Genomic DNA, 27,714 nt, shown 5'->3' with positions numbered 1-27,714 from the left:
GACAATTGCGGGGATATTGCCCTTCTGCCCCATTGGTGGTCTCCCATTTTCAATTCATCGACGCCAAGAAAAGCACAGTCGTTAAATTTAGATTCTCGTGGACACAAAAAAAAAGAACCCTGTGTATACGTCGTGCCAATCTTCAGCGCTTTTGGAGAGAGCAACAACCGGAGGAGCACTTCCCATAGCCAGTAAATAGCAGATTTTTTACGGTTTGACACATCACCCGTTAGGTAGATGAGCAACATCCTTACATCCCTTCGCCCGTTATTGGCTGCTTACGCGAATTCCCAATGAGACCTGTGTCAGCGGAGGGCTTTCTTTCGGTTGAGGCATTAGCAATATCCGGTTAGTTACGTGCTAGCATCTATGGATTGTTGCCTAGTCAGGCACGCCATTTACTCCTATGAATGCGAGTCGCCGCAAAATTGATTCGTGTGGCAAAGGCCACGGATGATTGGCCTTTCTTGTCTTCATCTGGCCTTCCCATCATGCACGGGAGAGGATGCAGCTACACAGATGAGGGGAAAAGATCGGGGAGACGCAGTCGGGGTGCAGATCTCACAGGGCAAAAACGTCCTCCGCATGGGTCGGTCACACATCTCATTTAAAGCCCGGGATGACCGTGATGCCAAGGAGAAGTCGCGACTTGGCGGCCGGGGTGAAATCCTTTGGGGGATCCTTCAGGAAGCCTAGAGGAGCGGAATTTGGGAGGAAATGAATCGGATGACGGGCTTCAACAGAACTAAGCACGACTTCGTAGGTTATATTGTCATTTACTTTGAAATCTCTAGTCTAGTACGGCGTTTCTTCGGCCAGACCCTGTAGATACACGCTTTCGCTGCTATCCTTTGTCCCACTTTCTCTCTCTCTCTCTCTCTCTCTCTCTCTCTCTCTCTCTCTCTCTCTCTCTCTCTCTCTCTCTGCCTCTCTCACTCTCTGCCTCTCTCACTCTCTGCCTCCCTCACTCTCTCGGCCTGCCAAGCCTTCTCATAAACAAGCTCACCGGGTTCGCTTTGTTCTCAAACTTGACCAATCACACCTTGACTAGAATACGCCAGCCCACCTTGGCTGTTCGCGCACCCAGAAGTACCAAGGACCCCACTAAGATGGCCACGCCCGCCCAAATCTGCGCTCCAATGTAACCATGTGCCTTGGCAACAAGGGCACCGCCCAATGGCGGCCCTGTCAGACACGAGAAACTGACTATAGTGAAGCCCATGCCGATCCGTGTTCCAGCCCTACTCAGGTCCGTAATCAAGCTTGACAGCGTCGGCGGCCACATGCCTTGTAGTCCGTTGGCGCAAAATCCGTACAACACTGCAAAGGCGTACAGCCCCGCAGACGAGTGGACCGCCGCCCAACAGAGCATCAACACACCGGCGGCCGCCGCCAGGGGGATAATAGTATTGAGCGGGCCCAGGTGAAAAGACGCTAAATATGCGGGGACCAACCGACCCACGACGGCCGCGCCGTTCAAAACAATGATCAGATTCGTTGACTCGGAGTAGCTGAAGCCAATGACTGTACGTCCAAACGCTCCCAAGTAGTAGACGGCGAAATACATGCCCCAAAAATTGAGCCAAATGCCCACAATAAAGAGCGTGTACACGGGATCACGAAAGGCAGCCAGCTCCACCAGGGGCCCGGACTTGCGCGGCGGAAGTCGTGTCTGTAGGAGACCTATGGCTGGTAAGCTGGTGGCGAGCATGACGAATCCCACCACACGCATCGTCCAGCCAAACCCCAGCGTCGGGAGCAAGCCCTTCACCAGTCCCGGAAATACCATGCCCCCTGTTCCGCTGCCGACTAGGGCGAATGCCACCGCAAAGACGCGTCGTTGGTCAAAGTACGTGGCCACGAGCCCCATGGTCGGGCAGAACTGTAAGCCACTTCCCAGCCCGGTGCAGAGTCCCTGGGCCAGAATGAGCTGCCAGTAGCTGGTGGCGAGCGAGGTCATGAAGACCCCCAGCACCTGCAGGAGAACGCCGGCGCAGAATACGGGATGGAATAGGCCAGCATCAAGGGCGCGGCCAGAAAAGGTGCCGACAAAGAAGATGAGAAAGATTTGAATGGACCCCACCCACGAGATGGCGGACTCAGACACCCCAAGCTCGTTCTGGTAGTAGGATTGGAAGACGCCGAAGCTGGCGAGGTAGCCCCAGGTATTGAAGCATACCAGGTGGCCCATGACAGACTGGGTCCATGCCCTGAGCCCCCCATCAGGTGGTGGTTTGACTTGGGAGGGGGAAAGAGGGATCTGAGCTTGGGATACATCATCGCTACTGGTTTTCGTCATGATGGATTTCCGAGCCGTAGAGCAGGCGTGCACGATTTCAAAGGTGCAGAGCAGTGTAAAGTAATGAGACGTCTTTTAGACGCTATTTCAACTTACCAGTGGGGTCTCTTGTATGCCGTTATTGGACTGAAGCGCTACATTGTCCTGAATGGACCAGCCCCTACCTCTTTCCGCTCTTCGCGCTACAGGATAATAACTGAGGGGGTGTAGTGAGTGATAGGCGGGCCCCGGCCGTTACCCCAAAACATCCTTGGACGCATAACGCAGTCCTAGAATGCATGAGCAATCTCGGCCGAGTAGGTGTAATGTAGGGGGGCTTGGGTGTTGCTATGGTCATCATGAATCTGGGTCTGAATCTTCAACTTTTTACCGATACGTCGGGGTTCTGTGGCCTTTTTGAAATGGCACACATCCTTGGATATGACAAATCTCAGACTGTCAAGGCAGGCCTATGTCTGATCGTAGCCGTCGGGCTCCGTTACACTAGTTATGCTAAAACGACAAATTGTATGTAGTCATCCAATGGTTGCGCCATGCCGGGAAGGCCGTCCTGCGCCAATCTTGTACGTATTGCGTATGCAAGCTCCAGCCTGCAGGCGTGTCGAAAGCTCCTTCAGCGACCTCAATCGAGGCCAATACTCTACTACAAGCACCAAGCGGCATGCGATCTGCCGGGGATCTGTCTGGTTTGTTCTTTTGCCCCACGACCATTTTGCTACCAGGCTACTCTAATCATTGGCCTGAGACCTCATCAAGCAGGACGGAATACCAAATATGTGTAGGTCGGTATCATTGTAGTCTTCTAGCATAGCATATACAGCCTAAGAATTCCAAAAATGTGGCTTATGGATTGGAACATGAAGTTCAATCAAGTGATGGTCAGACCTGGATCTTGACCCTATTATCATTTCTGCAAGTTCGACCAAATTAAGATATGGCTCCATACTCAATACAGTATCCTCTGACTTTCTTCTCACACCTGCCAAATTAGCTACAAGAGCAACGGAAGCACATGGTGCAAGTGACATCGATCATCTGTTATTGGTCTTCTTTTTTTTTTTTTTTTTTTTTTTTTTTTTTTTTTTTTTTTTTTTTTTTTTCAGCTGCCCGCGCCAACCCTATCGGGTTGGTTTTCTAATATGAGACCATCTTTCAAGAAACAGATTATGAGAGGATATATTTGTCTCGCTGATTTTTTTAATGAAGTTATGCGGGTGCTTTACTCGCATGGTCAAGTCATCCGTCGATTGGCTGCTAATCTTATTACACCGGCCTTCGCTCGTGCCACACCCTCCGCCTACCATATAAGGTAAAAATCATCCATTTAAAGTAGGGCTGCATTTATTTAAGGTAAGGCTTGGTTTCTAGAACAGGCAGAATTCTACTGTCTACTATCTTTACGAGTTCTTTTCCTGAGGCATGATTTCAGCACCTCAGGCAATCAACTACCGGGTTAAGAAGGTAGTGAGGATATTAATAAAGACTATACCCAAAAGGAAATGGACTTTGCCTTCTAAGGTAGGCGGAGGGTGTGGCATGAGCGAAGGCCGGGGTGGAGGAAGCCTGGCTGTGGCACTAGCGCCTCCCCAAGGAAATAGACCTTTACGGACAGAAAAGCCCCGGATACTACCGCGGCATGAAGTCTGTCATCTTTATATTGTTTTCACTACTCCATCCTTCTCCGCAACAGACCAAATGCAATTCATGAAGCCAGGCAATAGCCTCGAATGATAAACCGTTTCAGGCCAAACTGTCAATCGACCCAAGTTCTTGAAGCAATTGCAGTACGAGTCACTTAACCATATTTATTGGAAGCACTGTTTATTTCTTATATATACATACTATTCTTAGGGAATAACAGAATTGTCATTTCATGTTGGGACAGGAATCTCTCCGTCGCTAGTCTGACTAGACGCGATATATTGTTTTTGGTCTAGCAGTTAGTGCGCCGACGATTTATCCCACAGTAACGGAACATCTTCGCCCTTATCCCATCCACTGACCGACACATGACTGCAGAGGCTTATTACTGTGATGAGTTGGGCATATATGGATACTACATCACTGCAATATCACATTCCTGCGTCAATTACCGTAGCTTGTGATTGGTTGAAACAATTTGTACCCAGACTTTGACGAGCAACCTTAGAATACATCATGGATAGGGGCGGGGAACATTCACGTACGGAGGCTACATATGCTAAGATTAACCCCAATTATATCTATCATCAAATGCGCACAGTGTCACATTCACGGCCCCGTCTGCAGGAATTGAACACGTAAAGGGTTTTTCACACTCGGCTATATAATGCAGGGCACCTCAACTCACCTCTGTGCATCGCGTCGACTTTGGAGATGAACGCTCTGTTTCGTGTGACTGGTTTAGGGCTCAGTGGGCATCGGTGAGACGCATTCATCGCCATAGGGCAGCTAGTACGAACTTGAATATTAATGTCCATTATTCGTTCAGTATATATAGGCCTGGAACATCAAGGATTAGAAAACCCTTACTACTGGTGCTTGCTGTAGGCGTTAGGAAACAATGCCACGCATGACATGGCTCCACTTTCGTCCATCGATCATACATGAGAGGAAATGTGGTGTTCTCTGTCATGGAATACCAGAGTCATATTAGCGTCGTGTCGTTCAAGTTATGGCGCATGCGAGTAGTATAACGGCTGTTCGGCCAGCATGTTAAGCAAATCGTTGTGTCGGATATGAGCACTAAGCCAGGTCGATGGTCCCCGGGAAGCCAACCATCTCGTCATTATCAGACCATGTAACCTTTCCTTTGGTTGCGCGCAGAAGAACCCCCTGGCGAGAAACTCCGCCACAATGGCCTACTACTGCTCGGTTGTACTATTGTCATCAAATCACTTGACCCTAAATTGGGCTGATCTTTACGAATGTCCTGCTGTTATCGAGAACAATAATACTCATAAGAGCAACAAAGCAATCTATTAGGTCCACTAAAATAAGTATCGGTTCCATGGAGGTCGACTTCATATATGTCCTTAGTTGTATAGATCGGGAGGTATGCCTCTTTCCGGGTGAAGCTCGTGTCGTGCACTCTGACAGTTGATGGGTTCAATTATATATAAATGCTAGGTTCTCATTCAGCGGATTGGTTTATAAATCTGGCCCATCGCTGTACTACTGACTACAAATCCGTTAGATCTCCCTTGCCCATTATACGAGGAAAGTGCAATACACGGGAAGTCTTCAAACGTAAGCATGAGGTAGAATCACATTGCATCGCCGAGAAGTTTTATCGGCAGTGATTCGCTTGCCCATATCCGACCTGCTGACCACATCCTCGGCAAGGTTAACTAGTCCCTTAGTGTCCGGATATATGACTAAGCAGCATCATTTTCGTCTCGCCGGGTTCCGTGGAGAATCGGGGTCATTCATATCATACCAGGCAGTTTATTGCCTTGTCCACGACTATCGCTCGCTGGTTGGTTTAAAGGTGGGGTGGGGTCTACCCGCACATCCAAGATGCGTGGCCTCGATTTGCAACAGTCTGTTCCGTAATTCCGACCGCGCCGGATTTCCATTTACTTTACAATGACTGGCCAAATCATTCTATTCCAAATGCGAAGGCTAAGTCATGTATGGCCTCGGAACTTCTCGATCGCAACTGTCCCTCCAGGATTACACCCACTATTGACCGCGAAATCAGACAAATACTCTAGCCAACCATCTGTCTCTCAACCATGACAACATCGACCACCACCCCACGCATTATCGCCGTGCTGGGCGCAACGGGCAACCAAGGGAGCGGAGTTGTCCGTGCCTTATTGCAAAAACGCCCGCTTAACCCAGCCTCGTTCAGCGTTCGTGCTGTGACACGTGATCCCAGCTCCCCCCAAGCAGAACGACTTCGCGCCGTCTATCCAGAAGAAGAAGTCTCTGGCCGACTACAGCTCGTGCCTGGCAACGTCTATGACGTCACAAGCCTAGAGCATGCCTTCGACGGGGTCTGGGGCGTGTTTGCAGTCACAAATAATCGCATTCCCGGGCAACTGATTGATACCGAAGAGGACCTTGAGCATGAGCTGGTAGCGGGAAGGAACATCGTGGCCGCCGCCAAAGTATCTGGGGTGCGTCATTTTGTTATCAGCAGTCTACCCAATCTGGCGGACGCCAGCAAGGGGCGTTTTCAAAAGGTATTCCATTTCGACCATAAATTTCAAATTGAGCAACTCGCAAAGAGCGAGTTGATTGCCGTGACGGCTTTGCGGCCTGGTGAGTGGCTCATCCCGAGAGGATCCGATGTGCCTGGACTTAGGCTTACTTGATGTGCCGCGCGAAGGGCTGTTTTACACGAATGTACAATGGGTGCAATACTGCCGGCGAAACGGTAGGTGTATCCATGTTCACGGGTAACATTGCGGCAATACTAATCATCGTCGTTGTGTAGAAAACGGGATCGTCCGTTTTTGTCCGCCGGTTCCCGGGAACAAAACTGCAGATTGGACCGATCCAAGCTATGATATCGGCATATATGCAGCTGGCACGTTGGGCCCAATACCACAATCTACCCTCGTTATATCTTACGGTAGTAGCTAACGGCTGTCAAAAAAGTAGAAGTGTTCTCTCTTGGACCTGAAAAGACGGCCTCTAAAGTATATCCAGTGGTCAGCTCTAAGATGCGCTTTGCTGATCTTCCGGCCATTTTTTCGACCGTGCGATATCAACCGGCAATTTTCGATCCTATCAGTCTAGATGATTGGGGTGCCACAGTCGCAAGGACGGTTGGGAAGGGATATGAAGAGGACATCAGGCAGATGATGGAATGGATTGCTGTTGCGCCAGATGAGAAGATTTGCTATGGGACCATGACCCCCCAGGAGGATTGCTCCTGGGCGGATCTTAGAGTGCGGGCTAGTACATTCCAGGAGTGGTTGAGGAGGTCAGGATGGCAAGGACCATGAAGACCCTTTCTTCAACTGGATCCCTGAAATAATGGAGGTCGTGGTTGGCTAATATCCTGTTATGGGTTTGCTCTTTAGTACAGATGACTATGCTTCCTTCACTCCGGACTCATCCACTCTAGGAGTATTTCAGTAAATCGAACAACTTTGGCTCCAGAGCGAGCAATATATTTACAGACAACGGATCACATGAAACATCGCATTGGCACGGGGCTCGACTCCGAGAAAGTGATAATAGCCCGACATGACGGCGCCTTTGGAATAATGAGGAAGGAGATCATCGCTCTATTTTCCCGGGTTGGGTGGGGTGTCCGACTGTCTGCCGGGCCCCAGCGTTAACACAACATAGGGGTGGGTGGGTTGTGAACTTGTGGCACTGTGACACATGTGTTCCCCACCGGAGCTTTCCAGCTACATCTTGGCACTCGATCTCTATGTGGAACACCAGATTCGATGTACGTAGTCGTCTCCTGCTGCGGAGAGTGCCCTCCAGTCCTTTGATAAGAATATATCACCTTGCAAGTGTTTGTACCCCGCAGCTCGTGTGTGTATGCTCTGAGATAACGATATTACGAGAATTGTACCAGGATGAATGCCAAAATCGAGCGCCCGAAAGTATGATGAGTGAAAAAAAAAAAGGAGAGAAGGTCTCCTTGGGTTGTGTGGGCAATGCTCAAACAACTAAACGCCGCTAGAGCCGGTCAGTTCGGTAAGGGTCCCTGCTTGGCGCCCCGCCGACCGTCCCGGCATATACTACAGAGCCATCCTATCATTACGACAATCGGAGCATATTGATTATGTCCTGTTAATCGAAACTTCTTCGAGTGCTTTCCCGGGGGGACTAGTCGATCTAGGACAGAAACTTCTGCATCAATAACATACGTCGAGCTCAATGCGGAAGGGGGTTCTTTCGTTGGAAACGTTCGGACTGGACACCTTCCGTGCCGAGTGGGGGCTTGGATGAGACACGGGGTTTCCGGGACTCGACACGAGGGATCCGGTGTTTGGCACGGAGCATTGTCCGCATCGTGCTGCAATCCCTTATGCTATTTTGGTTGACAGTCTGTGACTAGCCGATAATTCAAGCGACATGATATCAATCCTGGCAGTTGATATATTTAGTGAAGAACACATGCCCACTTGCTACAACCATGTTGGTGGATCTAGCTCGAACACCCAATCAAAGATTTGTGCGGGAAATAACAGGATATACGGCCAACGGATACTGTTTTCAATATAGCAGCTGAAGGCAAACAGCCCCTCAAAACCAAGGATGTGAATTGTATCCCCTCGGCAAGCTAGTAGCATAAATGCACTGTAGGGACCCCCGCCCACAGCTACTCACATAGTCTACCTCAACAGATTAATTTTCTGGTTATACACCGCGTTTTCCAATATGAGGCCTGACCTTCCGTCCACCATTATCGCCTTGATGGTCTTCGCGCATCATTCCAAGGCAGCGCAGTCTTCTATTGTCTCTGGGAGTGCCCCCGGCTTTGCGGCGGGCGTGACGGGAGGAGGCGACGCGACCCCTGTCTATCCGACAACGATCGACGAGCTGAAAGAGTACCTCACCTCTTCTTCGCCCCAGAACATTGTTATCGAGGGCACTTTCGACTTTGTGGGTTCTGAGGGCACCAAAACCTATCAGGCCTGTAACATTTATGATTGCACTCCCGATAACGGCGGACAGGCCATTCTTAACACGCTTGGTGGATGTGGTGACACCTCAACCTATGACGTGACCATCGACGTTGCAGGGTACGAGGGCATCAATGTCGCCTCAGACAAAACTCTGGTCGGCAAAGGAACAGGCGCTGTGCTCAATGGTAAGGGGCTGCGGTTCGTGGGCGTCTCCAACATCATCATTCAGAACATCGAGATCACCAACCTCAACCCGAAATATGTCTGGGGAGGCGATGCTCTTACATTCTCCGACACCAACCAGATTTGGATCGACCATGTCACCACTTCCTCCCTAGGTCGCCAGCACTACAGCTTCGGACAAGAGAGCGACAATGCCATTACAATTTCCAACAGCTTTATAAACGGGAAGACTAACTACTCTGCTACCTGTGATGGACACACGTACTGGGGCCTCGAGCTGGTCGGCTCTAGTGATCTCATCACCTTTTACAGTGAGTCCCAACTGGCTGCACCTGCAGCCCAATAACTGAACTACATTTGAACTAATGACAAATCCAGAGAACTACGTCTACTATACCTCTGGCCGCAGTCCTGCCCTCAGCGGCAATACGCTGTTCCACGCAGTCAACAATGTCTGGGCCGATAACAGCGGACACGCTATCGAAGGCACCGACAACGGAATGGGACTCTTTGAAGGCAATTGGTTCAACAATGTCCCCACGATTGTACAGAGCGGCTTTGTCGGCCAGCTGTTCAGCTCCGAGTCAGCCGATCTAAGCCAATGCGAGACGTACTTGGGAAGAGACTGCGTCACCAATGCTTATACCAGCTCTGGTTCTTTCGACTACGATGACGATGGATTCTTTGTCGACTTTGAAAACTTGACCATTGCTCCAGCTGCATCCGCATCTTCGATTGAGAGTAGTGTTCCTTCGAACGCTGGTAATACTCTGAGCAGTGCGTAAGCTGTGCCACAGTGTTATCCGAGTGAAGGACACGGCACCCGTTGGGTTCAAAAGATACTTTCATTTGCCAAGCAAGAACATAGCTTGATTGTGTACAGTTACTTGGGCAAACCTTAAACAAGATCAAACAAAGGCAAATTGTAAGAGTAGTTTGCAATGAGAAACGAGAATGGAGTGCACCTCATATGGCGTGTGTCGAAGAAGTGACCAACCCCTCCACAAGGACTTGGCCGCTACTTTGAGCAGCGTACAGAAAGTAGCAATACTAAAATGCTACATTTACTCAGTAACCAACAGCCGCCATGAATAAGGAGAGCTCATACCAAGACTGTGAGTACACTAGCTTATTTGGTTGGTGAAGGTTTCCCAGCATGCAAGGAATACCGACTACGCGTTCCCACGCCCAATGAAACAGAGTTTAGCTGTGGGCTTCGAAGGCCCGCTCAGATCTTCCTTTAAGTATTTTCCGCGGTATCATACAAAAAATGAAACACCACAATAGATGAACTAAAAATGGGAAGGGAGAAGAACAGCAGAGACCAGTATTATCCGTCAATGAGTCCCTTCTATTACACGCGCCCAACATCAATGTTGCGGAACCATGGATGTGACAATATCTCGGCAGGAGATGGCCTCTTTGCAGGATCATACTGTAAAATCCATTGAATGAGTCCCTTCACGTCGTCGGCTTCCTTCGAATCAATATCCGGCTCCGTCGAGTCGAACTGCTCCTCCATGGATATCTGATCCACCAAAAGTGGTTCCTCTTCCGGACCGACTCCTCCGATTTGACAATTAAACAGCTTCCTCTCAGGCGTAAAGTAAAGCGAGGAGGTCTTCCAATGCGTGAATAAATCATCAGGAAGGGCACCGAGCCGTTCTGTAAGGGAGAGAAGATGATCATCATCTTCATATTCGGATCCTGGAACGCAGAAGAGCGGCTCTCCGGTGATAAGCTCAAAAATAAGGCAGCCGAAACTCCAAATGTCAAGCGTGTTATTAACGGCTCCAGTCAGAATAAGCTCGGGAGCCCGAAGGCCAAGGGGAGTGACGGGTTTTTCTGGGGGCTTTGAAAAGAAATATGCTGTTCATGATAGGCAAGAATGAGTACAAGTAATAATCGTAAGGAGCATGGAATGAATATTAGGAACAAGTGGGACTGACCGCCGCCCATATCGGACAATTTGACCTTAAAGCCTTCAGCGTAATGTGTGAAGGGCGACAGAGGCTGCGCAACGCAAAGATACCGAGGCGCCCATTTGTCTTGCTTGCCGTCTAGCCTCTGTACCGGGGGTGAGATCGACTCAGCTTCTACATTTTCCTCTTGCTGGAGCACTTCTTCCGGCATTGAGTTGAGATCTTTTAGAGTGAAGAGGATGTTTCCTGGCTGAAAATCTCCATGCGCAATATCATTTCGATGCAAGAATGCTAGAGCTTCCAATGATTGCTTCAGAATGCTTTTCGCCATCCATGGCGGATAGCGTACCTTCATTCCAAACATCCGGGGTTTGAACTGGGGTAGCTCTTCAACCATCGAACGCTTCACACTCGGGCCCATAGGCTCAAATACAAGGCATTTGTGGACACAGTTGGGGCCGGAGTGTTCGAACTCGTCTAGCAGTCCCGTGATGTGGCCGGCAGCTTCTATTGGCGCCGCTTTAGTGATATGTCGTAAGATGTCTAGCTCGGTTGTCGATCCCGTTTGATGGGACACAAGAATCTTCAAAGCGACATATCTAGTGTTTCTGGAAGGGTATCAATGAAGGCCATTTGACCATCGCACAGTAGGAACAGTGAATATAAGCTCACTTCTCGTTATGGGCGAGCCAAACCGTTAAGTATGAGCCCTCACCGAGCTTCCGGATAACCTTGTACTGACCATTGTTGAAAGTGTCGCCGAGAATGATGGGGTGATAACCACTTGGATGGTAATCCTCGATCCACTCGCAGGGTAATGTAATAGCTTCGAATCTCCACTCATCATCCGTTGGAGCCCTTGATGGAGTGGGAGGGGGCGAAATGCTCATAGCTGCGACCCAGAGGGATTGTCCTGGAATTTCAAACAACAGTTCCAATCGGGTTTCCCAAGAACGTGCGAACTGAACCCAGAGAGTCGAACGAGCGGCGTTGGGCCGTGCTATCGATTGGTTTCCACTGTTTCAGTAACCCGACTCACCGCCTCATGCCATGGGCCGAAGGAGTATGCATGACAGCAGGCAAAACGATTTCCCTCTGCAGATGATATACTGGGCAGTGAAGTGATTAAACAAACACAGCAGCGATATATTCCGACTGGCCTCATCGCATGGTAAGCGCTTAAATAAGTACATTCATCACTACGGTATATTTGGGGCACAATGCAAAGGTATACAATTCATCGTGGACGATGGACGCGTACCAATAATAGTCACATCAGTGTAACCCCGCATGCCAAGTAACGACTGATTGATCCGGGCATTAAAAAAGCTTGGGTGTAATCGGGGCAGAATATCGAGATAAATACTGTGCACTAATATTGGAAGTTCGATGAGCTGCAACTGAACTAACCACTATAGGTCGGGGGTGTTCTACTACTTAGCTTTTGCTTCCTTGTACATTCCCGAAGAATTCCAACACGCCGAGTCCATTATGGGAACAGATTTAGGTCTTGGCACTCGGGCCTTACTACGAATACAACACAATAGCAAAGGTGACATCTTAGCAATATAAATCATGTAATTAGCCATACTACCGTACTCGATTCATGCCATCTGAAACAATAAGCCTCTTGCCCTCCCTGTTCACTGTGATGTATGCAAAGAGGGGTATGTCTTGTGGGCCTGGCCTAACGCCCAATTCGCAAATTAATCCGTCACTATAGGGGTATTTCACGAATTATTCAAGAAGATCTTTCTTGCTGTCTGACCCTTTGTTCAATCACATCAAGTCCTACCATTTTCTTCATTGTGCGATCGAAGAACCCCAATGGGAGAATGTTACCCAGCCTCACCAACGTCGAGAACTTGCCACGCCAGATCCAGTACGCCGGACTGCGCTTGCTGAGCTCCTTCACAACTTGCCGCGCCCATGTGGCAGGATCAGTATCACCGGAATCATCGCAATTATCCATGGCTTGTTCAACGATGTCCTTGGCAATATTGAATAGCGAATTCGGCGGCAACCCAGGACGTGGCGCATTGACGTGAAAATTGGATCGGACAGCACCCGTTAGCAAGTTGATGACTCTAATATTCCACGGCTGCAGCTCTAATCGTAGATTCTCCGTGAAGCTAGCTGCTGCTGCCTTGGAGGCATTGTATACACCTGCAAAGGGGCCTGTGGCTGCAATGGTTCCAGAAAGAGAGCCATGGTTAATGAGCAGGGCGCCGCCTTCACGAGTTGACCGCATGAGAAGTGGAAGGAATGCCCGCGTCACACTGATGATAGACCAGACATTGAGCTCGAAAAGATCACGCCCCTTTTGGATGTCGATATCCATGACTGGCATTGAGTATCCAGCGCCCGCATTATTGACCAGCGCATCAAGTGATCCGCCGGTCAGCTCACTAACCTTAGCAACGCATTTGCGGATGGAGTCGTCAGACAGGGTGTCGAGATGAATTATTTCAAGACCCGACTTCTTGGCCTCCTTGAGCTTGGACAAATTTCGAGCTGTGGCAAAGACGCGCCATCCGGCTGCCTGGAATTGGAGGGCAAGATGGGAGCCGAGACCGCCATCAGAGCAGCCGGTAATTAGGACAGAATGGTTCTTAGACATTTTTCTGTGTGGAGGGAAATGTCTCAGGAGCCTATAGTATCATCACATGGGGAGGTTCGAAAACCGAGCAGGAGCAGAATATATAGCAACGCCATGTGGCTTCCTGGTACAGGTCAACAGTAGGCAGTAGCTACGAGTAGACAAAGAAGTAAAAGCTAATGGCAATTGCGAGTACAGCAACAATCGAAACTACAGAGAACAAGAACTCAAATGTCAAGAGCGACTGAGGTGGTTGGATTGACAGAAGCTCAAGTCAATGTGGTGGCGGGTAAAAGCAGACCGCCTTGCTATTGTTCTTTCCCCCTCAATATCGTGATATCCCGTCCGCCCACCATTGCCGTGACACGGTTTTTGGTATGCTACTAATGAGAGTTCCATCCGTTGGTTTATTTCCAACCCTAGCCATGTTATACCCTCCACAACTGGAAATGTTAAGCTTGAAGAATGCGGAGATAATTCAAAAGCTGTGAGACTCCTTCAACCAAAAATGGGACATGACCCATCAAAGTCGCGCGAGAATGATTGCTGGCCGGTCGGGATGCATCAACAGATCAACTAACCTTTAGCATGATCGGAGTAGTATAAACATCTTCGAATCAAGATTCAACTGACCTGTCCTCCAACCCACCGTTCAGAGACTAGATTGACTTCGGACATGCGGATGTGCGGCATGTGAGTTCTAGAGGGGGGATAGGTAACTAGTAAGCTTTATCCCGCCCTGTGAAAGGATAAGAGTCAGGGCAGCTGGACAGAATAATATTCAATACTAGTAATACTAATTTACTTGCCGTGGGAGCTTAAGAGCTGTTTAAGAAGTTTTCGCAAGTTTCTCATCAATTAATTAATTATAATAATAATTATTATTATTATTCACGAAAGATGTAATAGAATAGTCACATGTTACTGAGAAAAAACCTCTTATACCACCGTTCAAGAACGCTCAAGAAAGAAGATCTCTAGACTTCTTGTAGATGGGGTTTACATTACTAAATTGGTCAACTCGAAAAACCTAGGATGATAGGATATCCCTAATGAAAACTGGGACATGAATCGGCTAGAATAGGATACACGTATGCTTCATCGGCATCAACTAGCGACACATAGTCACCAGGTATCTATATCCATGTAAACCGCAAGCACCTAGCTTTCGACCATTTCAACTGGCTGTGCGTTTGATTCCTATTAATCCCGTCACCTTGCCGCTGTGAAAATGCAAGTTATTCGCCGCCCTTCTGCATCCCTGCTACTCCGTTCCGGGCATGGAATAGGCAACAAACATAAGCATGTGACCCATGATTTTGTGGATACCTGTGTCATGAACAGGGGAGATAATGACTGGATGATTAATATACTGACTAGCCAGACTTATACAAAAAAACATTCTTCCAATTGCACGTGGATTAATTCTTTCTCTACCATGACTACTACTCGCCCACCACCACACTGCACCGGTAGAAGGAAGGCGCTGGCACTGAGGTAGCCTATATCATGGAAAACTGTTCCAAAAGATCTTAGGTGAACCCTACAAATGTAATACCCAGTTGTATTCTCATACAAAGCAGTCATTGGCAGGATTATGTAATCGTTGGTCACGAAAGCTGATGCAACTGGTCCATTCCATATTTGAGATAAAGGTTGGCAGGGTAAGATAGACTAGGAATAGCTCTAGGCTCTCATAGAAGCTATATTATAGCACGATCTACAGCAGTTACCTTTGCTACTACTAGTAGTCACATCCATTGCTAGCCTGTAGCAGAGTGTCTATCAAGAATGCATAGAAAATATTAAACTCACGGATTCAGATATATTTGTACCTAAAGTGGACCCTTCGCTTTCTATCAACACAAAACACTTCTCCGGTGTTATAAGCTCGTCAATATACTCTGAAGGGCAGATCATGAATTTCTAGTCATATTAATACTTACTATATTAGAACCTGTGCCGCCGTCCACTCGTCCTTCCATCCGCCCAACGACTACTCCCGTCCTGCAAAATCAGTTGTGGCGCGAAAACCATGCTGCTGTTTGTCTACCATTTTAATTTAGCGCTGCTTGACTGGTTAACAATGCGCTGGTTCCACTTCTTGCCCAGCTGGCATGGGAGTATTTAGACTAGGAATGACACGGAAGACACGGCAAATATTGTCACTTAGTATCTCGCGCCAGGTGATTAGCTTGAAAACGCATGGGTATTAGTAATGAACGCCGGTGTAACCTAGGACTCTTGGGCTTTGCGGAAATTATTCTGCTTCCAGCACATGTGTCTATGCAAAGAAGAACTTGCATAGATTTGATCTGGACGACCAAGCTATCTCCATGTATTTGCCAATCAGCATTGCAGACCCAGAGGCAGGGTGTCCCAGTGAGAAGGTGGGTAGTTAATATCGACTATCTAGCCAATAACTACCCTGAATAAGTATCTAGTCATTATTTAGCCAAATATTACTCAGTCGTCTCTCCTAGCCGTGGAACAAACATTTCCAGCTGAGAAGATCATACATTAGTGCACTCCGGGGTTTGATCATTCAGGAACATGGCTTGTGGGGCCTCGCAGCATGTAAAGTGGCACGGGCCAATCATGACAATGAATATAGATAGGGACCAGAACCCAAGAACAACCCACCCTCGAAAAGCTAGCCAGCTCGGCTCGGGGTGTCAACTATCGCTACCGGTTACGTAATGTCCAACCTAGATACTCAGAGACTCTCTCAAGAGGGAAAGGAAAATTGGAGCTAACATGCTTTGACGACGAAGCTGCAATGGCGACAGTACCAGGTTTGGAGCTTAGCAGCTGAGTATTAAGAAATACCACCATGATAGGAGAGCGCACGAGAGATATGTAAACCAATGACTATCACGTCTCCAAGCTTAGGACTACACTAGACTCTGTTCTGGGTCTTAAAGAACTCCATGAATAACCCAGCTTACATTCTCTACCCATTTCGATCAAGCCTCTGTCAGTTGAATACTCAGAGTCATCATGAATGCCGATTTAGCCTAGTCCTCATTACTATCCGCTACTCAGTACGGATTCGACAAAGTCATATCCACCACTGAGGTCAGTTTAGTCCAGAAAGAGCTTGATAGAAATCCTAAAACTTCTTATTTTATTATTACATTTTATGTGGCAGGAGCAAATTTAAAGCTAGCTAGATAATTAAACGAATACAGCTTTCAGTCTGTTCCAGTTGCTATTCAACAGGGTATTAATGAAATCCAAGAGATATTAATCTCTCGTGAAATCAATAATGAAATCTTATAGGTAATAAACAATTCCTCCATCCCAAATTATGCGAGAAATATTGGTCAGCTATGCTTAGACTAATAGGAAATTTTGATAATAAGGTTAGACTTTCGGGCTTAGGGTTCGAAAAGCCGTCTCAATAAGTACAATATAGAATGCTGTTGCGGGCGGACCTGGACCCTCGAAAATATGGTACGTAGCGCTCGAAATCGTGGCCCTCATCCCTTGTCGAAGCAACTTTTCCACTTCGCCCGACCTTGCTGTTGCGCGTCTTCCTCGCGCTATAAGAGTTGCAGACTCAACGTCCAATACGTCATTTATTTATTCGAAAGATAAATCTCTAGTCCACAAGCCCTCGGGTCTGGTCTACTAGACCTCGACAAAGTTGCAAAAACCCGATCAATGAAATGGTGACGAGAAAAGAAATATCTGACTGAGATACAGCAGCACGCGACCCACATACGAACAACGTACTCGACGAAAGGACAATCTGATCTTAGAGGTTTTTGGATATCGCAAGTTTTGTGAAGCAGAAATTGAGCTGGTCATCCGCCTGAAGTATAATAGCCAGGTCTTCAAGTTCGATTCCAACAGACAGTGGCATTCCTCGCGCAATGAGACGGTATGCAATATTTTTGGCTGTAGATATTAGAGATATTACGATCTCCAAAATTTACGTGCTACTCAAACCCAGAGGAATAACTCAGGACGAACTAGCTGCTCAATATGAGGATGAGGGAGTCCAAATTGTAAGTCATGGCGGCAGTGGTAGCCGGCACGAACCTCAACCACGATACAAGCATGTTCGACTGTGAGATTATTGTATATTTCGAGAGATATTTCCATGGTACTAAAAGAATAAATATATAATGTACCTTTAGATGTAACTACCCCAAGCTATCATAAGACTATAGGCACCTGCTAGATGAGTACTCCAATGAACAGAAGTGGATTGAGTCCTCTCATTTATCAGAATTTTACTTGGACTGCTAATCCCACACAAAATTATGCATATTTGAGACCTAACGTTGAAGAAGAATAGTGAAGAATTGAGAATGAAGGAGCCGTGATTCAACATTGAATCTGCTCCGATCCTTTTATGGGAGAGTTTCGAAGCTGCATGGTGTTAGTAAAAGATAGATACACTCTGGAAATGATGGTCTGCTCGAGCTATAATGGCATGAATCAAGAGTCTCAGTTTGGGATTAAGTTTGGAGTGGTATTGAAAAGAGGTTATCTGGAAAAAGAAATTAGCTGTCAGTGGGATCTACAAGAATTCCGGTTATATATAAGATATAAGTGAGGTGGTCTCGAGTGGCTAATAGCTCTTGGCGATAGGTTAGAAACGTTGAAGGACATTGTACAGAAAGCTCGGCGATATAGATGCTGTAGTAGAATCGGGAGTGGTCCAATGACAGCAACCTGGCACGAGCATTGAAAGTCGGCGTTAGAGCCCACTTTTCTTCCTCTGAGGGGTTTCATGGGCACAGAAATACCGTTTGTTGACCTTCGCTGTTGTGCAGGTAAATTCGCGATAAAGACATCCGAGGATTTTTAGTGTCAGAGTTGGGACAATCAGCGACTCAGGTGAGTCATGGGTTGCCCGAGCTTCCGGGTGAAGTGCCTATTGCGGAGCTGGTTTCTTGCAGCGGCGTGGTTATATGCCCTTGTCAGGTGCTCAGCGATAAACACAACTGCTGATGTCTATCGGTATGATATCTCCCAAGCCACGCCTGCTAGTCCTGCAGGCGGATGACCTTCCCAAGGGCTTTCTGGACAGAGAATAATCTGGCTTCTCCGACAGCTTTATTTTGGCAATCAGTGAGATAAGGTCCACTACCTAGCGAGGTATTGCCCTGTCTATTCGACTGTACGCATCGAGCTGCTGCAATTGATATGAAAATCATATGGAAAAGGAAGGATCACCCTACGAGGGGCAAATTCAATCAGGATTGGAGGCGAAGGGGAGGATTTGTTGGAACTGGCGCCGTTTCCCTGGGGCATAGGTCTTTCGCTTAGCTATCATTAGATAGTGTTGTAGCCCCCAGCCCCTACTCCCTCCAGTATAAGATCCATCTTTTCACAGGATAGTATAAACAAATGATGATGATGCTGTTGATTAGCTAAATGAGGTTATGAGTCTAACGAGCACTACTAGACCCCATTCGGTATTTGACTAATTCTTTTGGGTACTTCTCACAATCGAGAAAGTTGTATTTTCAGGGTTAGTGGCATATTCCTGGACGTGTCCTTGGGTGAGAAACAGCAGGCAAAGCTTGCCAATAAAAATTTCCCAGCTTTCGATTAAGAGATGAGGCAGGGTTAATACAGATAGCAAGTATAGTTCTTGATGGTTGGTTCCTGTAGAAGTTCCTCCTACAGCCCGCTTTCGCTTATCCTTCAGAATCCCAGTTAAGTATATCTTAACCTATAGGTTTATTTAGATGTGGATGCTATAGAAACATCATACTTTCAAGTCGGCACCGGCCACCACAGGCCTTGACGAGGCTCCAAGTTTGTTAGAAAAGTTATAGTTCACGATGAATGGATGTACATAGAGAGTAGACATAGTACTACCCTGCATATCGCTCCGGCGAGGGGTCAGCGTATACATCGAGAACAACAACAGCAACAACAGTTCGCCTGTAACAAACCGCAAAATCAAAATTGTACTGCCATGTATCATTGATAGTGCAGAAAGTTCTCGACCTGGACGTCTTAGTATGACGTACGATGCATGAATTAACGGAGAGAAACATTTCAGTCTTCAGTTGCTCTATGTTTAGAAACACTGATAAGGGAACGGCAATCCCTCTTGAAATAGTCTGCATTTGGATGATTTTCGACAATTTTATAATCATAGCGTTCATCCGAGGGCCCTATTGCAGGGAATATCCAAGACATAATCTCTTCATAAGTCCAGATGAGGAGCCCTGAAGGTTTATTGCAATCCCGCTGAGCAGCCAAATCCAAGATTCTGTGACGGCAACGGTAAAAATCGCAGCAGGCATTATGCCTACCCATGAGCCAGGCCTCTACAACCTTGATTGCAACCTCAGCCTCAATGAGCTGGAGACAGTGCGCGAATCTAAGTTTCGTTCTTTTGGAGGCCTGTTGTGCTAAATGCGCGTCTCCAAAAGGTGAAGATTGTCGCGCTTTACCTCTGCGATGAGACCGGGAGGAGCTAAAGACTGATGGAAAGTGCAAATACGTAATGTATACAAGCTAAGGGTCTTTTATCACCGTAATTTTTGTATCTCCGAACGGCAGCCATTGGTTACAGGGATCCCGGCTTACCAGTTTGGATAAACCGATCTACGCATGAGTTAACCTCAAGTGTTGTTTCCCATGCCTGCTGCCGCTGAATATTAACCAAAGACCGATATGTTTCTCCGTTACTCCGGGATAGAAGAGGGAATCTTCCTGAAAGGGCACTGAATCTCCGTTCCTACTTGATCCAAGTGGGTCTCGTGCGGCTGACGGTTATGCAGCTTATCCTTTCAGGTCACTGTTGGGCTGATCTGTACCTCATTAGCTCACACGGCATCGTTGGCTAGAACCGCCCAGCTTATACCTCGTGGATCGTCGCTTATGAGATGGGACCGTGGAGATGCATGTTGAATCTGGCATCTTCCATTTCTGATAACAAATATATGAGCGGATAAGTACAGTAGAGTAGGCCGTACATAGACATAAATATTCTCGAATTGCTACCCTGAATGGTTTGCCCACTGTACACAGGGAGCTATATACTCCAACTCTCATAGATTAGACCTGGTCTGTCCAGATGATTTTGTACTGGCGGTTGTAATTATAATTGATGATCATTGCTAGAGCTCGCTGATCATCCTTCAGTTGACTAATTCAAGTTTGGCGACTGCATTCTCATGAAGACCCAATCTGCGATCTCCTAAGAATGCAGATCCTTGCCACTAATCCAGCACACCTTTCCCCTTATGGCAAATTTCGCTGCACTAGCTAGTTAGTCAGAGAATTTGAGATAGTAATAGTTATCTAATATTGGTTTTCTCAGCCCAAGTAGCAGCCTACATGCGATAAACAGTCAGATCATTGAAGTAGTCCCCGAAGACATAGCCCTTGTGAAGCCCGAGGGTCCATAAACAGAGTTATAAATATTTAATATCTCATCCATCAATCGCACTTTTACTGTCGTCATCGAACCTAGTGATCCTCACGGCATCTTGCTTATTAAGCAGTTCAAAAAAAAAATGAAGCTCTTCGCTCTTCTCGCACTCACTGCTTCCTTTGGCATGGCCAGCGCCTCTAATGCCTATCTGAGCAACCGGCAGGACTTTCCTGATGGTAAGCGGACTTCTACTAAAAGCTTTGTAGATATGAATTAACTTTGGAGTAGACCAACAATGCGTTCAAGTCGGCGAATACTGTTGCACATGGGAGGGCTGTGCGGACTGCTGCAGCAACCTTTTGACGAAGTGTGACTTGAGCATCGATGCTGCACAGGGCAAGTGTGTGTGGGATATTTAAGAGATGTTATGCATCCTGGACACCGTATGATGTATCAATCTGCTATGGAAGGCGGTTGCTAACTTTCGATTGTAGTGTAAAAAGAGGTGTATCAGACCAGAGCTTTGGTTATCGGGTATTGGGATGTGTGCAGTTTTAGTCTTGTCTATATAGTATATCAAAGAGACCTACTCACTTTGAGGAGTAAAATTGGCCAACCAGACATGATACTTATATATCAGGACAGCGTCGTTGCAGCATACATCACTCGTTCTTACATTGCTATTGTTCCTAGTCTAAATTACTTCTCTAAGACTTCGCTTTTCCTCAGAGTCCATCAAATTAATTCAGCTGTACTGGTTTCTTCACGGCCTTATTTGATCTTTTGAATATGATTATTAGTCCACCTCATAACGAAGAGTCCAGCAGACATGCAGGACTGTTGTGATTAAGAGACGATCCCCTACCAGCCGGCTCCGTCTATTCCTTGGCCGGTCACAAGGAGACGAACCCCACGATGAAGATCGAGTAAGGGTATCAAGGTAGAGAGAATTGTTAGATAGAAAATAGGGAAAGAATGGAGGAAGACGGACATCACCTGTAAATACCTCACATTCACATACTGCCTTTTTGTACTGATATACCTCACCTGGTAGTCTCCTTATCCCTTCAGCCAGTTTAGTAGGCTGACGTTGATCTATCTCACCCAGGTACAATCCCCGTCGGAAGAAAGTGGAAGTAGATCCTCCTGGCTTCAGGAGTCACTGCGCAAATTGTGCACCAGCGCCATGTACTATTGATCCAATTTCGTCTCGGATACTTCTACTTTGGGGGGAAGTGAAAGGAAAGCAGGAGAATAATCACACAAGTTCTCTCTGTCTCAAAAAAGCGAGGAGCTACAGGACGAACCTGAGCGTGGAGAGGGTACGGTAGCCAATAGGAGCGCAGTGGAGCTCCTATCACTTCTAACGCACGTCGAACGTCTACCCGGTCTCGCGCTAGCTGCGCATCGCCGAACCTGACCTCAGGTGATATTTCTGATTCTGGCAAACACGGGGATCTGCTTTTCTGGTCTTCTTGGGGCCAAACGGGTTGGCTATGTTCTATCTCCTACAGGGAGCTTGCCGGCTACGCTACATGCTTGTTATGGCCGAGGCGGATGAGCCGATACATAGATGATTACACGTGAGTTTGCGGGGTCCGAGGTCCGTCCCTTAGAAGTCTTGCACCAGGGAGTCCGGCCGAACAATATTTCGTGACGCCCTGAGCTCAGACGGGACCTAATCATTGACTTTTGCAAGAAGATTTTCCGGCTGTTTCGCTCGTCCAGATAACCGCGATCGTCTCGTCGGGTTCTACATTCCCATGTGCTGCCCAGATCAGTATCGTCTTAGTGTTTTGCTGATGACTACTAGGTGCAGGGTGTCAGATTAATGCTGTGAATTCAGAACATCCTCCTATGTCGGAGGACTTCCTCTACATGGTGTTTGTTTTGTACATCTCTTAACAATGGCAATCAATCCGAAGGCATTCCCTCCAATTTCGGGTTTAATCACCTTGTCACAACACGTCGATTGTCGGATTTACACGAGAGTCCAAAATGTTCTCTTGGTAGGCGGGGGATAAATACTCCCATTAGTGTCTCTCGGCCCAGGTAGCACGGAGTCATACCAGTTGTGATGTGCTTATAGGTCAGCTCGCGTACTAAGCCCAGAGGCTGAAACCCGAGACGTAAGATTCGTTCAAATTCTTTAGGCAAGCATCAAGTTGAAATCGTGAAATAATTTGCCAAAAGGACTAGTCCCAAGCCTCCTCTAGCCCCAGCAAGATGTTGATGGCCCAAAGGCAAAACCAATCGATCACAGAGACTTATCAGAAGGTGGTAAAATGGGGCGCCCGCCTGGGCAATCTTACTTCTCTGAACAGATTAATGCCCGCCCAGATTGCGCATCCCGTTCCCGGAGACGGTATTGCAAATTAATTGACTGTCTACTCGATGATTCCATTCTCATCTTTTACCATTTATCGCCATCTTTTGACTATCTTTTCATCATTTTGTGCCACTTTACCACTTTCCCCCCACCTCCCCAATTTTTCTTATCTTTACCTTTTTTCACCCGCCTCATTTGCCTCACCCCTGGTCTGCAGGTCATCCAGCTCCCCCACTGGGTCCCCCATCGACCGCGATCAGGCACCTCAAAAGTCCATCATCACATTTTGAAAGACTCATGGTCGCACCCAGCCTATTCAAGCTCTCTTTGGTATGGAGCCGTGTCATACTGCGCCAAAGCCAAAGCAGTATCGGGGGATTCAGGTCTTGATGCGCGGTGAGAACGCGTCGAACTGATCGGGCATTTTGGGTCACAAACTGACCCCGAGCACCACCAAGCACCAGCGGGGAATTTGTGTCTGCCGAACACAATACAACCCTACCTTGTCATCATCGTAAAGCTCATCACGAGAGATAGAATAGTACAGCAGTCTTGTCGGACAAATTGCCTAATCAACCTTCAAAACTCTCCTCATCCCAAGTAACTCGGCAAAGTATAATGATCAGTCGAAGAATGTGTCCATTCAACTGGGTGATGACAGTGCACAATAGGCCCTCGAATAGTGTCCGTCTGAAGAGTGTCCGTCTGGTAGCTGGGTGAAAGACCTCGCACCAACAAGGTACTCTACCCAGGCTCTGTGCAAAGCAGGGCCGGTTAGATCAGGAAAAGGTAGGTATATGGTTCAAATAAGGTGCATATTCCTAAAGATGACCAGCCAGGGCTGTGTTCAACTGAAACCACGGCTGCCCTACTGGTACGCAAATGCTCTGGTGGAGAGACAAACTTGCCCCTTTATTTTGATGGATTTTCACCGGGCACTGAAATTTGAACACCCTGATTCTACTCCTTTAGTTGACCAGCATCAAAATACGGCCTCACTGATTAGTAGGACGCGTAGACAACCATCTGTTTCTCACCCAAATAGGGTGGACCATTTGAGATGCCGGACCTAGTCTATTATGATCTAAGCTCGGGATATGGATATCCTGCAGGCCAAGGGAAAGGACAAGTAGGGCCCGTAGAAAAGTAATAATAAACTTTACTAGTTAAGCATGGTCAGATATTCATTCAGTTATTATCTTTAGAATAGCTTTATATCATAAGCAAATATTAGACATCAATACCTGCAAAATCAACCAGCTATCATAATATTCTTAATCAGGTATAGAGTATAGTGCTTAGCACATCAAAGTGCGCAGTCTATAAAATCAACTTTATGGACTTATTAATAACAGGCAGCTTTCATGCGACAGTGTCCTGTCTTTCAATTATTCGTTTTCTCAAACTGTTATATAACATTATCATAGTTTTGATGTTGCATCTCCTACACTTCCCTAGTCCTCTTATTGGACGGAGTAAGATGGCTGACTTGGTTTGAGGCCGAGCCGACACCTCCAGGCCCATTGAGAATACGGTAAATTTGGGACAAGCCTTTTTAACAGATATTAGTCCGCTGAAGTGGGAGTTGCAGCAAGCCTGCGTACACACCGAATGACAACAAGATCTCGTTTGGGCTTGTTGCCACGAGAAACTCTGCTACGGTTGGAAGATGCTTCTATAGATAAGTGACCAAGTTTTATAGATTTTCGGTATACTGAATATTGGGCAAGATGCATTCTCTTTGATAATGCGACACAAATACCACAACCAAACCGTGTTGTGCAATCCTCACTGCCAATGGCCTCAAGAGCAATCCGTACGCGCCTCTCCCAATTTGATGACCACCTACTGACGAGGTGTAGAACTGATACACTCGGGACCCAAAATGATACATAACATGGGACGAGTTGTCCGCCAAATATATTGACGAGAGGGAACATGTGCGCCCAAGTCCACAACAAGCTGGCGACCACGCGCTGAAGTTAGAACAAACGGGGAAGCACGGGCTTTTCTCCACCTGGCAATGAGGTCCGTTGGGTATGAACTGTGTGGTTTCTAACACACAAATCCTAGATCATCCCGTGGCGTTGTTGCGCAAACTGCCTGTAACGGGAGTAAGCCTATTCTCTCTGTTTGGAAAATGCTTTTGCTGATTCATTGCTTGGTCGTGCAATTCCTCTCAGTGACTTCGTGCAACGAAAATATCCTAAGTGCTTGTATTAGACGGCAGCGGGTTTCAAGAATGACGTAATCGACATTGCCGTCTCGCTACGGTGACTGCACTTGCCAAGGATAGGATAGGAAGAGGGATCGAACTTTTCGATACTGACATGGGAACGAAGGAGCGTGAAACCGACATAAAAGCTGTCTGAGGCAACAATGATATCCAGCCGAAGGGGCGAGTAAGCTGGTAAACAAAGCATTATTTCCCGCGCCCTTCCCCACGACCGCTGAACAGTGTGATACGGTGATAGACCCTCAGATCCACAATCGAAATCTCAATAACCAATATTAAGAAGGCCCACATCTGATCGTACTTTGTAAAATCCCACCAGCAACCGTTTGCAGCCTGATTAGGTGGGCAAACGTTCCCAATGGCATCATGTGACCATGGGCTCTGCTTTGATCCCGTCTCCCCTCATCTCCTTCTTACCAACCTAACTAAACCTGGCAGGCATCTCATTGTTCTTCCAGCTCTCGAGGGGACCTTTCAACAATAATAACACTATTAGATATTTAATCCATATCTAAATTCACAAGTCGGAAATATGGACCATCCCAAAGTTAATGCTGAGAAACTGTTCATCTCTCCAGCGCTTGATCCACTCGCAGTCGGAGAAATAAACGAGGGGCTACAGCCTCACGAAGAAGTATCCAAGATGCTATCCATCTTGACCGATACTGGGATACAATTTTGCTTTGTTCAAGAACAAGCACTGATTTATTATGGAACTACGCGTGTACCACGCGTACGTGAAGACCCTCTATCGTGTGAGCACCTGAGAGAATGCCAGCTAACCATAAGCCCAGGACCTAGTATTATGCATACCGGATGAGCAGTTTCAACGTGCGGTTAAATTATTCAGCTCTAACAGCCATATCCTCCAGCCATGTGGTCCAAGCCCGCTTAGGTCGCCAAATTTGCTGAACCACAAGTACCCCAGGTTCAAGGCAATTGGATGGGCGTCTTTCTGGCTCCTAGTTCCGGGGAATTACTGCCACCTCACAGTTAAGGCAGAAAATATCGAGTGGAGTCTAGGTATGCTACAGTGTATAAAGCTCTGCATATTAGGAAATCTTCTAACTGCCCCAGGTGGCCTGCCGTACCCCAAGCTCTCAGTGTACGTGCAAAGTGCGATTGATTCCAAAAGCCTGTTAGATCTAGAGGAGTTGATAGATGGAATGGACCTCTCGGAGGAGTGGGGTCACCGAACACTCGACCTGGAAGGCCATACTGATACACAGTGGCTGGAAGATCGCGCCCAGGCTTTCCGGGATGATGGGGTGGATGAAATGTTCATCTTCGTTGACCCAACTCCTGTCTCGCGGAGAGAGATCTGGCTGGATGCGGTCAGAAATAAACAGAGACGCCTGGGCTGGAAGTATTCACCAGATATTTATGCGAGTAGGTATCGGAAATATGGATCCAGGGACCCAAGGAGTGTCCGCAGGCCTGGTTTGTAGATATTCTCAATACGCAACTTGCCAGATTTAATGCTTATCGAGAACCAAATTCAGTAGCTATTTAAAGGGACAACAGCGAACAAGCAATTACACAATGACAAAGAACATGAGACATATACCAAAAAACAAGCAAGCAGAGAGCAAAGCAAAAAATATTTAACAGATAAAAAATAAACCCTCTCCTGACCCGAACATATAATATCAGAACCATATACACCGCTGGACATAAGGAGAATACTCTTGCGTATACTCTGGCATACTGCATCCCACAGCCATTCCGAGAAACTTGGATTGACATGTGTAAGCCCATGGATGCCCATACAATCTCCAGACTTGACAATGCCATACCCGCGCCATGATAGGAAAAGTGGTTAGCACAAGAAGGATTCAACACCCCAAAAATACCCTCCAGCAGGGAAGGTTCGCGGGAGACACACCTTCAAGGAAAGCAGTGACGGTCTCTGGATCTAAACAATGAATAACCGCTCGAACTTCTGATCCGTAGGCCAATACTATATATTGAATATCTTCTATATCACCATGACTTTTGCGAGCAGTAAAGGCTGCCATTTTATCTCTCAGGAGGAAAAGGAGCTTAATTGTGTAGATTATCCTCATTTCAGCTTTAGTGTTGAGCGAAATTAGGGTTTTAGGGTTTTAGGGTTTTATAGGGTTTTTTAGGGTTTTAGGGTTTATTAGGGTTTATTAGGGTTTTAGGGTTTTAGGGTTTTAGGGTTTTAGGGTTTTATTTAGGGTTTTAGGGTTT

The 27,714-nt window shown here is 47.1% G+C and overlaps 7 protein-coding genes across 7 annotated transcripts; 4 read left to right on the top strand and 3 right to left on the bottom strand.

Moving 5' to 3' along the window:
* Positions 1-859: 859 nt before the first annotated feature.
* BO83DRAFT_383527 (monocarboxylate permease) lies at positions 860-2,648 on the bottom strand. Its single transcript, XM_025532489.1, has one exon. The coding sequence runs from the start codon at positions 2,297-2,299 to the stop codon at positions 1,037-1,039; it is 1,263 nt and encodes a 420-aa protein (XP_025382152.1). The 5' UTR covers positions 2,300-2,648; the 3' UTR covers positions 860-1,036.
* Positions 2,649-5,738: 3,090 nt separating this feature from the next.
* BO83DRAFT_350008 (cinnamoyl-CoA reductase) lies at positions 5,739-7,399 on the top strand. Its single transcript, XM_025528889.1, has 4 exons — positions 5,739-6,547; positions 6,615-6,662; positions 6,723-6,863; positions 6,887-7,399. Exons 1-4 carry the CDS (start codon positions 6,016-6,018, stop codon positions 7,234-7,236), a joined length of 1,071 nt encoding a protein of 356 aa, XP_025382151.1. The 5' UTR covers positions 5,739-6,015; the 3' UTR covers positions 7,237-7,399.
* A 955-nt stretch (positions 7,400-8,354) lies between these two features.
* BO83DRAFT_383525 (polysaccharide lyase family 1 protein) lies at positions 8,355-9,970 on the top strand. Its single transcript, XM_025532488.1, has 2 exons — positions 8,355-9,374; positions 9,442-9,970. The coding sequence occupies exons 1-2, from the start codon at positions 8,633-8,635 to the stop codon at positions 9,846-9,848; spliced, it is 1,149 nt and encodes a 382-aa protein (XP_025382150.1). The 5' UTR covers positions 8,355-8,632; the 3' UTR covers positions 9,849-9,970.
* A 335-nt stretch (positions 9,971-10,305) lies between these two features.
* Positions 10,306-11,945, bottom strand: BO83DRAFT_412699 (serine/threonine-protein kinase). Its single transcript, XM_025534426.1, has 3 exons — positions 11,658-11,945; positions 11,013-11,593; positions 10,306-10,932 (listed from the first exon to the last, which is right to left on the bottom strand). Exons 1-3 carry the CDS (start codon positions 11,873-11,875, stop codon positions 10,418-10,420), a joined length of 1,314 nt encoding a protein of 437 aa, XP_025382149.1. The 5' UTR covers positions 11,876-11,945; the 3' UTR covers positions 10,306-10,417.
* Positions 11,946-12,717: 772 nt separating this feature from the next.
* BO83DRAFT_192432 (SDR family oxidoreductase) lies at positions 12,718-13,712 on the bottom strand. Its single transcript, XM_025526563.1, has one exon. It carries the CDS (start codon positions 13,603-13,605, stop codon positions 12,727-12,729), a length of 879 nt encoding a protein of 292 aa, XP_025382148.1. The 5' UTR covers positions 13,606-13,712; the 3' UTR covers positions 12,718-12,726.
* Positions 13,713-20,970: 7,258 nt separating this feature from the next.
* On the top strand, positions 20,971-21,552 carry BO83DRAFT_383522 (uncharacterized protein). Its single transcript, XM_025532487.1, has 3 exons — positions 20,971-21,171; positions 21,224-21,378; positions 21,430-21,552. Exons 1-2 carry the CDS (start codon positions 21,078-21,080, stop codon positions 21,352-21,354), a joined length of 225 nt encoding a protein of 74 aa, XP_025382147.1. The 5' UTR covers positions 20,971-21,077; the 3' UTR covers positions 21,355-21,378; positions 21,430-21,552.
* Positions 21,553-25,942: 4,390 nt separating this feature from the next.
* On the top strand, positions 25,943-26,953 carry BO83DRAFT_442157 (uncharacterized protein). Its single transcript, XM_025536386.1, has 3 exons — positions 25,943-26,233; positions 26,295-26,523; positions 26,578-26,953. The coding sequence occupies exons 1-3, from the start codon at positions 26,033-26,035 to the stop codon at positions 26,946-26,948; spliced, it is 801 nt and encodes a 266-aa protein (XP_025382146.1). The 5' UTR covers positions 25,943-26,032; the 3' UTR covers positions 26,949-26,953.
* The last annotated feature ends 761 nt before the right edge of the window (positions 26,954-27,714 follow it).

This window comes from Aspergillus eucalypticola, assembly GCF_003184535.1.
Source record: "Aspergillus eucalypticola CBS 122712 chromosome Unknown BO83scaffold_47, whole genome shotgun sequence".
Taxonomy (NCBI): Eukaryota; Fungi; Ascomycota; class Eurotiomycetes; order Eurotiales; family Aspergillaceae; genus Aspergillus; species Aspergillus eucalypticola.
Note: the sequence above shows the minus strand (reverse complement) of the source record. Positions and strands in the feature narration are given on the sequence as shown.

Excerpts from the sequence above, each read along its gene's own strand:
- BO83DRAFT_383527 (XM_025532489.1), bottom strand. The coding sequence starts at position 2,299 with ATGACGAAAACCAGTAGCGATGATGTATCCCAAGCTCAGATCCCTCTT.
- BO83DRAFT_350008 (XM_025528889.1), top strand. The coding sequence starts at position 6,016 with ATGACAACATCGACCACCACCCCACGCATTATCGCCGTGCTGGGCGCA. Across the intron at positions 6,548-6,614 it reads CGTGACGGCTTTGCGGCCTG|GGCTGTTTTACACGAATGTA; the intron begins GTGAGTGGCTCA and ends TGCCGCGCGAAG. Across the intron at positions 6,663-6,722 it reads GCAATACTGCCGGCGAAACG|AAAACGGGATCGTCCGTTTT; the intron begins GTAGGTGTATCC and ends GTCGTTGTGTAG.
- BO83DRAFT_383525 (XM_025532488.1), top strand. The coding sequence starts at position 8,633 with ATGAGGCCTGACCTTCCGTCCACCATTATCGCCTTGATGGTCTTCGCG. Across the intron at positions 9,375-9,441 it reads TGATCTCATCACCTTTTACA|AGAACTACGTCTACTATACC; the intron begins GTGAGTCCCAAC and ends TGACAAATCCAG.
- BO83DRAFT_412699 (XM_025534426.1), bottom strand. The coding sequence starts at position 11,875 with ATGAGCATTTCGCCCCCTCCCACTCCATCAAGGGCTCCAACGGATGAT. Across the intron at positions 11,594-11,657 it reads TGGCTCGCCCATAACGAGAA|AAACACTAGATATGTCGCTT; the intron begins GTGAGCTTATAT and ends ATACCCTTCCAG. Across the intron at positions 10,933-11,012 it reads ATTGTCCGATATGGGCGGCG|CATATTTCTTTTCAAAGCCC; the intron begins GTCAGTCCCACT and ends TATCATGAACAG.
- BO83DRAFT_192432 (XM_025526563.1), bottom strand. The coding sequence starts at position 13,605 with ATGTCTAAGAACCATTCTGTCCTAATTACCGGCTGCTCTGATGGCGGT.
- BO83DRAFT_383522 (XM_025532487.1), top strand. The coding sequence starts at position 21,078 with ATGAAGCTCTTCGCTCTTCTCGCACTCACTGCTTCCTTTGGCATGGCC. Across the intron at positions 21,172-21,223 it reads CCGGCAGGACTTTCCTGATG|ACCAACAATGCGTTCAAGTC; the intron begins GTAAGCGGACTT and ends ACTTTGGAGTAG.
- BO83DRAFT_442157 (XM_025536386.1), top strand. The coding sequence starts at position 26,033 with ATGGACCATCCCAAAGTTAATGCTGAGAAACTGTTCATCTCTCCAGCG. Across the intron at positions 26,234-26,294 it reads GAACTACGCGTGTACCACGC|GACCTAGTATTATGCATACC; the intron begins GTACGTGAAGAC and ends CCATAAGCCCAG. Across the intron at positions 26,524-26,577 it reads AAATATCGAGTGGAGTCTAG|GTGGCCTGCCGTACCCCAAG; the intron begins GTATGCTACAGT and ends TAACTGCCCCAG.